This window comes from Heptranchias perlo, chromosome 24 (assembly GCF_035084215.1).
Source record: "Heptranchias perlo isolate sHepPer1 chromosome 24, sHepPer1.hap1, whole genome shotgun sequence".
Classification (NCBI taxonomy): domain Eukaryota; kingdom Metazoa; phylum Chordata; class Chondrichthyes; order Hexanchiformes; family Hexanchidae; genus Heptranchias; species Heptranchias perlo.
Window position 1 is genome coordinate 9,390,036 of NC_090348.1, and position 8,545 is coordinate 9,398,580.

The 8,545-nt window shown below is 46.1% G+C and overlaps 1 protein-coding gene across 1 annotated transcript in view; it reads right to left on the reverse strand.

Moving 5' to 3' along the window:
* LOC137341467 (solute carrier organic anion transporter family member 1C1-like) overlaps positions 1-3,471 on the reverse strand; it is a 42,841-nt gene extending 39,370 nt beyond the window's left edge. Inside the window, exons 1-4 of the mRNA XM_068004570.1 lie at positions 3,021-3,471; positions 532-673; positions 309-441; positions 67-194 (exon numbers count right to left, since the gene is read on the reverse strand). Coding sequence (XP_067860671.1) covers positions 67-194; positions 309-441; positions 532-673; positions 3,021-3,443 — 826 coding nt within the window. The 5' untranslated portion in view covers positions 3,444-3,471. The remainder of the gene's footprint in view (positions 1-66; positions 195-308; positions 442-531; positions 674-3,020) is intronic.
* Between the last annotated feature and the right edge of the window lie 5,074 nt (positions 3,472-8,545).

An 8,545-nucleotide genomic window follows, 5' to 3' on the forward strand; every position in this document is an offset into this window, starting at 1 on the left:
ATGGATATAAGTAACAATGTAGAATAAAACAATAAACTCTTCAAAATCTGACAGAACTTTACTTGCCCAGTTTAGGTATTAGTGACGACGTATCCATGGATTCTGACTTCAGCTTGTTGTAAGGATCTATTGAGCACAAGGACACATTCGATGTCGAATTGTGCGAAGATTTAATTGCTGATTCATAGTCATAGCTGTGCAAATGTCAACAATTTTATATATCAAATGGAACATTCAGTAATATGCCTAACATTTTAAAAATAAAATCTAGAGTAATTATAGATAAACACTTGGTTTAGGAAACTCACCGTCCCATGATGAAATGGGGCAAAGCTATTATAAATGTCCCAATGGCCATGACCACCATTCCAGCTCCAATTAGTTTTGGCCTATGAAACTTTGCTCCAAAGTGACTCACAAAGACAATCACCATCAGATTCCCTTTAACCAAAAACGACAAATGCAAAAGTTAATTGTAACTGATTTCTAATCCTGGATTTAGACTGCTACGTTTCAAAATTCAACACTTACCAATTTCGAAGCTTCCATCAATAATACCAATTAGGGAACTTGGTATATCAAAGCGTCTCTCTATCTGTGTGATTGTACTCTTCATATAGCCCTCAGAGAACAATTTCGCAAAGACAGCGAAGGACAAGGCTGCCAGAAATAGCTTTGAAAATAAAACACATTCAGAAACGGATGTTACCGGAGGACAATTGTACCAGGAAGTGGTCATCGATTCACTAACTGCAAATATATTTTGCATTATAATAGCGCCAAAAGCAATTAGTTTCTTTCATGCATATATGACATGTACAATTTGAGGATATATCAATGCTCTGTCTGGTTCAGCTCAAACAAATGTCATGTTGAATCACTCAATGCTTATGGAAGATAATTGTGTTAAAATATGTCTGCAACACACAAAGAGGTATCAGCACATACTCATGTTGATGAGTTACTGTGTAGGTGCAGGACATCAGTCAACAAGCAGACAGGGTTGGCATCAGTGCAGCCACTAAAACGCAAATGTCCCAGTGCATTAGATCAGGGGAAGAAGGTAACAATCATTAACAGCAACAGCTTGCATTTATTTAGCATCTTTAATGTAGTGAATTGTCCCCAAGCCCACCACAGAGGTCCTCTGTTACATGGCTCTGCCAAGCTAATAGCCCTCATCCTTGTAATGGCCTGCAAGTTAGAATAGAAATTTCAGTGTAGTCATTAGACTGGCACAGGGAAGACAATGCTGACTAAAGACTGTCTCTGGGGCTCATCATCCAGGAGATGGCACAGGTTGGTAACCTTCCTTGGACAGCCAGGACCACCAATGCCACTTACCTCTCTGCCCACATTGCTACTGCTGCTTCCTGCTCCCGTCTACTAACCATGGACGGTACAAGTTGGGAAGCGGCCATTGTTGGCTTAAATTAAAGGATCCTCACCTGCAATCAGGGAGAGCTGGGTGGAGGTTTGAGACACATTTTTATGACAGTCACTCGTGGGTTTTGAGCCTTAAAGGCGTCCAAATTTAATGTCCTTGCTGCTACAGTTTCTGCAAAAACATTGCCCATCACTCTGAAGTGCTGTTTGTTTTCACCCCAGAGGATTCTACACCCTCCCCTTTAAGGTGCTGCTGCAGGGCCTTCGCATTTGTCCATCCTGCCCAATTTCCCACCTCCAGATTGGTGGGCTGCCTGTTGGGGAGCATGTTTTGCATTGGCAGCTCACTGGCCATATTATAATGAGGACCCCCGAACTGAAATGTATCAGGACCTACACTGTTTCTTCTGGGCAGCTGCCGCCTATACACCATCCACCCAAATAACGCTCCAAACGAAAATCACCCCCATTAGCTCCAATTCAGGTCAGAAGCACCAGCCGCCATCTGAGAACGTACTGCACCCATTGGAAAAACCCAGCCAATCTGCTCTTAATAACAAGCCCTTAATTGGCACCATTGAGCAGTGGGCATCAACATAACATGTATGAATAGCGCCCATTGCTTTAAATGCCGTTCTGTACCTGCATATACAACAATATAGCAACATTTATCACCTCAATTCAATGTAACAGGAAGCAGTGTTATCTAAACCCAATGGGAAATACATATCTGAATCCTGGTGATTTAACAGAGCCTGTCCATTTATTTTATTCTGGACTAAGCAGATGGAGGGAATGTCTCGCTATGTTTGGTGATCTCAGATCAAGGTCTGTCTTCACCTGTACTTTCAGTTTCAGGAATTCTTGAATTCTAGGGCCATTGCAGTTCAAATAGATCTACAGATCCTAGTGGATTTGTGCTCAAATCATTGCACAGCAGCAATCAACACAGCCAATAAAATGATTAACTAGATCATCAAAACAGTAGAGTACAAGTCAGAGGAAGTTATGCTCAAATTGTGTGATCCTTTAGTCAAACCAAAGGTAGATTACTGTATCGAGTTCTGGTCACTGAGGTACAAGAGAGATATTCAAATACTGGAGACAATTCAGAAAAGAGTCACAAGGCTGATCCCTAGCTTCAAAAAGATCAAAGGTTCCTCGTAGACTTGCCATTCAACATGTCTAACCACCATTCTTCAAGTATGAGGAAAGTCTGGAGAGACCAGGGCTTCACAACCTAAAGACAGGGGGATCTGAGAAGGTGATCTTATAGCAGTAGGTAGCAAATGGTATACAGAAGATAAATCAACTAAAGGGTGAGATTAGAACAATGGGACCCAGGTTCAAACTAGTAAAAGGCAAATTTAGGAGTGATATCAGAAAGCTTTTCTTCACACAGTGGTCAATGCTCGGAATGGGGAGAGTATTAGAGGGAGAAGCCCTGGAGTTATTTGAAAAAAGTAGGATGTCATAATGGAAGGACTGCAGGGCTTTTCTGGATGGCTGAACTAAAATGGGTCTCACTCACATTTAACCTGTGACCTTTTGAAGCTGAAACAAAAAGAAAAACAAATCTCCCCTATTGGACACCATTAGAGATGTGGGCAGTCACTAGATTTAGGTCTGATTACCTTTACGTTATTAAAACAAGAGAGTCTTTCCTCCATCGGTGAAGATTCAGTATGATGTGGTATCTTCTCCTCCATCAGTGAAGATTCAGTGTGATGTGGTGTGTTCTCCTCCATCAGTGAAGATTCAGTACGATGTGCGTTCTCCTCCATCACTGAAGATTCAGTGTGATGTGGTGCGTTCTCCCCCATCACTGAAGGTTCAGTATGATGTGGTATCTTCTCCTCCATCACTGAAGATTCAGTGTGATGTGGTGCGTTCTCCTCCATCACTGAAGATTCAGTATGATGTGGTATCTTCTCCTCCATCACTGAAGATTCAGTGTGATGTGGTGCGTTCTCCCCCATCACTGAAGATTCAGTATGATGTGGTATCTTCTCCTCCATCACTGAAGATTCAGTGTGATGTGGTGCGTTCTCCTCCATCACTGAAGATTCAGTATGATGTGGTATCTTCTCCTCCATCACTGAAGATTCAGTGTGATGTGGTGCGTTCTCCCCCATCACTGAAGGTTCAGTATGATGTGGTATCTTCTCCTCCATCACTGAAGATTCAGTGTGATGTGGTGCGTTCTCCTCCATCACTGAAGATTCAGTATGATGTGGTGCGTTCTCCTCCATCACTGAAGGTTCAGTACGATGTGCGTTCTCCTCCATCAGTGAAGATTCAGTACGATGTGGTGCGTTCTCCTCCATCACTGAAGATTCAGTATGATGTGGTGCGTTCTCCTCCATCACTGAAGGTTCAGTACGATGTGCGTTCTCCTCCATCACTGAAGGTTCAGTATGATGTGGTGCGTTCTCCTCCATCACTGAAGGTTCAGTACGATGTGGTGCGTTCTCCTCCATCACTGAAGGTTCAGTACGATGTGGTGCGTTCTCCTCCATCACTGAAGGTTCAGTACGATGTGGTGCGTTCTCCTCCATCACTGAAGGTTCAGTACGATGTGGTGCGTTCTCCTCCATCACTGAAGGTTCAGTACGATATGCGTTCTCCTCCATCACTGAAGATTCAGTGTGATGTGGTGCGTTCTCCTCCATCACTGAAGATTCAGTATGATGTGGTGTGACCAATGGTTCTTTTTGTGCGTTTTCCATTTCCTGCAAAAAATCAATCTCAACAATACAACTATATCACATCAAAAGGATAATAAACAGTACGTCTTGACAGAGAGAAGTTTGCAGTAAGGAACCTCAAGAAGGAGATAAACTTGACCTCCTACCTTAGCTCAATTTGTGTGCTCCTCAGAGAGAATGATGACCTCTCGCTATAAGGCAGAAAACTGAAGAATTCCGAAGAGACTTTGCTTTTTTTTTCATTATCACTGATTAACGAACAACAAACAATGAGTCCAGTATTTGCTTTCTTGGAACTACGTGTATACTTGGATTGAATCCAAAAAATTTAACAGTAGCAAAATAAAATAAGAAAGAAAAAAAACTGCAACTGCTGGAAATCTGAAACACAAATTGAAAATGTTGGAAATGCACAGCATCTGGAGAGAAAACAAAAGGCTGGTTATTGTTTCAATGTATAACCCTTAGAACGGAGGAAGCTCAGAGAAAGGATTTACATCTGAAAACTTACCCTGTCGTTTCTCTTTACAGATACTGACGGACCCACTGTGCATTTCTAGGATATTTTGTTTCCATTCCAGCAGCAAATGTTGATTGCCGGGGTCTGTTCTCTCCTGAAGTTATCTCCTTTTGTTTCGTGTGATGCCAACCTTTCGACACAGAGGGGCTGATTTTTATTAATATGTGCTATCAGCCTTGCTGAGAGCATGGGCCCGATTTTACCAGGGGTGCGGGTTCTCGGCGGGTAGGCCAGCGGGCGCGTTGAAAACGCGCCCGTTGAAATTAGTGGGTTGCCCGCGCGATCGTAGCAGGCAACACACTAATTGGAGCCACTTACCTGCTCCTCCGGGTTCCCCAACGCTGATCTGCGCGTCGGGCGGGCTGCGCATGTCAGCTGGAGGCGCTCTATTTAAAGGGGCAGTCCTCCACTGACAGATGCTGCCACAAACAGCAAAAATTACAGCATGGAGCAGCCCAGGGGGAAGGCTGCTCCCAGTTTAATGATGCCTCACCCCAGGTATCATTAGATGGGGTGAGGAGGAGGGGGAGGACAGAGATCTTCCCCCCGGCGGGCGGGAGGAAGCGGCCTGCCTCTGCCACCAAGAAGGCCTGGCTCGAGGTGGCAGAGGGGTTCACCTACACCACCAACATATCGTCCACCTGCATACAGTGCAGGAGGCGCTCCAATGACCGCAGTAGGTCAGCCACAGTGAGCACACGTAGTCTTTCCCCTACACTCTGTCTGCCACAACACTACCCCCACCCCACATCTCCTTCGGCACTGCCAACACTACTCTGTCGCATCACCCCTCATACCCACGCAAACCTCATCCTCATCTTACCTGCACCTACTCACCTCGCCAGTACTCATCCCGCCACTACCACGCAACCCAATCCTCATACAATCTCATGGCTCTATCCCATACTCACCCTCTCGTGCATCTCTCTCACGGCCAGCCTCACTCAACCTGCCACCACCTGTGCTGCAGCCACAGGGCATGCATCAGATATGTGCAGTAGGCAGCGTAAGGCAAACGTGTCGTGAGCATGAAAGGGATGCACAAGGGTGTTTGCGGGTTCGTCATGGTTCTTACTTCTATTGAATTAAAGAACAACTCACATCACACATTATATTGGCACCACTACTGCCATGTCTTCGCAAATCCTGTCCGGTTTGTGCAATAATGCCCGCTCCTGGGTATCCCTATGAGGACCCACCACTGATGCCACCCAGTGTGTCACTGCAGAGTGGGTGTAGGTGTATTTGCAGGGCTTTTCTGCGCAGATGACTGAGAGACATCAGGGATGTCCTCGGTTGCAGCCTGGAAGGCTGTGGAGGAGAAGTTGTGGAGGGCAGTGGTGACTTTGACAGCGACAGGTAGGAAGATGGTGCACGGGCCAGCCAGGAGCAGCTCGGCATGAAAGAGGCTGCAGATGTCCACGGCTACATGTCAACTGACTCTGAGCCTCCGTGTGCACTGCTGCTCAGGGAGGTCCAGGAGGCTGAGCCTCGGTCTGTGGAACGTGTGGCGAGGGTAGTGCCCTCTGCGACGCATCTCTCTCTGCGGTAGCCCTCCCTCCTGCTGTGCAGGTAAATGTGTCACAGCACTCTGTTGTGGAGCTCCACGTGTCAGAGGTGGACGGCGTGGATGGCGAGGCTGGTGATGCTGTTCGCCCTCCGAGGAGGTCATGACTGCAGCTACGGCGGCCCCCATCCGCAAGATGTACATCTGAGGGGGTCCGCAAGGTAGGTACATGTCTCCGGACCCCGGGGTAAGTGTGCAGGTTGGTGACCTCGACCATCAGGAGGAGGGTGGTGGAGGCCAAACTTTGTACCAAGTGACAGAGTGGCCTCCTGCAATGGCTGAGGGTCTCCCCCCACCCCACCTGTCAAATGGACCTTTGCAGCTGCCACAGGCTGACAGCTGCAACACGCCCATTCCAGCTGGGAGTGTTTCCCCCAGTGTGTGAAACAGTCCCATGTTTATCCAAAATCACACACAGTCCCTTAATCAGGTCAGTTAATGACCTGAACAAGCAAAGTAAATACACTCAAGTGGCATCCCGTTGGCTTTAATTGCCTGCGGGATTCCCACCAGCGGGGGCTGCGCACGTACCCCCGCACGTCAGCGCGGAACCCGGAAGTGGGCGGGATCGAGGCGCGATTCGGTCCCGCACCTGGATTTCGGGATTTTCGGGCCCCCCCCGCCGAGAACGCACCCGGTAGCGGGTGCTAAAATCGGGCCCCATGAATCGGCAAATCAAGGGCGATTACCCCACAATTTTGCAATCCATTAAGTTTAGTGAGTGCGCCCGCAATTTTACGATATACACTCCCAGCGGGCGAGGTATTAACTGGGAGTACACTTTCGGAAAACTCGGCCTCTGCGGCCCTTGAATGGCAGAAACAGTCAGAAATCTTACTGGACTCCTGCAAGCTACAGGTTCCATGTGATTTGTTCTTTTTTCCTGAACACATGGAGGATGACATGATCGACTAAGCGTCTGCCCATTAGTAAAGTGTGGTACTGAGCCATAGTAATCAAGAAGGTCCCAGGTTTGATCAGTTATTTTCTATTCATTCTCGGCATATGGGCATCATTAGCAACCCCTCAGTAGTTGCCTATAATTCTGCATTTCTACTTTCCTTCTCTATCAACGTAGCTGCACAATGCATGTTTATATAATCACTTCTACCCATCCGGCCTGCACGTGATTCCTGTCCCACAGTATTGTGCTTAACTCTTAATGCCTTCAGGACACCTAGGAATGGGCAATTAATACTGCCTTGCCAGAGTTGCCCACATACCAAGAACAATTTTTTTTAAAAAGCTCCAAATTCCTTTGAAGATATCCCAGGACAAAGGACACTAAAACTATATCTCATAAATACATTTTGATGTTCAGAGAGTCATAGGATTCTAAACAAAGTTTACCCACACAAATACAGCTGCCAAACAAACCTGGACTGTAAACAGCCCCACCAAATGCTTGTAACTGAACAGTTTGGTCCATGGATCAGTTGCAAACACTCTGAATGATTTTCAAGGTGAGTCCCCAATGAAAGACAATTGATCCACCTATCAAGGCATTCGGCACAACAGACCTTAATTTATATTTTCCGCAACTTGCAGAAATGATTGGCAGTAACCAATTTTAATCCTGCTAATGCTGTGACCAAGAAAGAATCCATCCTAGATAAGATGGCTAAGCGGTCTCAGGTTACAGTCTCCCCTCGAGGCATGGGTTCGAATCCCACTTCTGACAAAACCATTTTCTTGGAGTTGAGGTATAGATCAGCCATGATCTAATTAAATGGCGGAGCAGGCTGGAAGGGCTGAATGGCCTACTCCTGTTCCTAATGTTCCTACGGTCCTGGACAAAAATGTTTAATTTTTGTCACAATCACATTTATCCCATGGTCATAGTCAAGTGCTTCCCATGGAATTGTCCGTCACATAAATGTAATGCAAAAGAAACTTCCAGCCATATGTGCCTGCATATCTCTGTGAGTTTTCGCTAAGTTCAGTGTTTTTTTTTCACCCCTCCCTTCCTGAAGTCAGGAATCTCGGTAGGTAGATGTTCCACAGGCACTAGCAGCCCTCTGGTGTCTCATCCAAAGGGATACTCTCTCTGTGTGACCCTCAACCGTGAATTCCGGTAGCTTATGCAACCATGGAGGGCATCCCAACTCTGCCCTCACTCAGTATCGACACACACACACACACTCACACACTCACTTTTCAGCAGGGGCCACTGGATTGTAACCTCCTCACCCAGGGGGTTAGTATTCTTTTCTTAATTTCATTTTTTGGCACGCATCCAAACTTCCTAACTGTTGAGCTTAAGTATGAAGTGAAAACCATTGAAATAATCTCACTTAATAAGTAGAATCATAGAGTTTGGGCACTAAAGGCTGGAATTCTTATGATCACTCAATAGCTAAAATT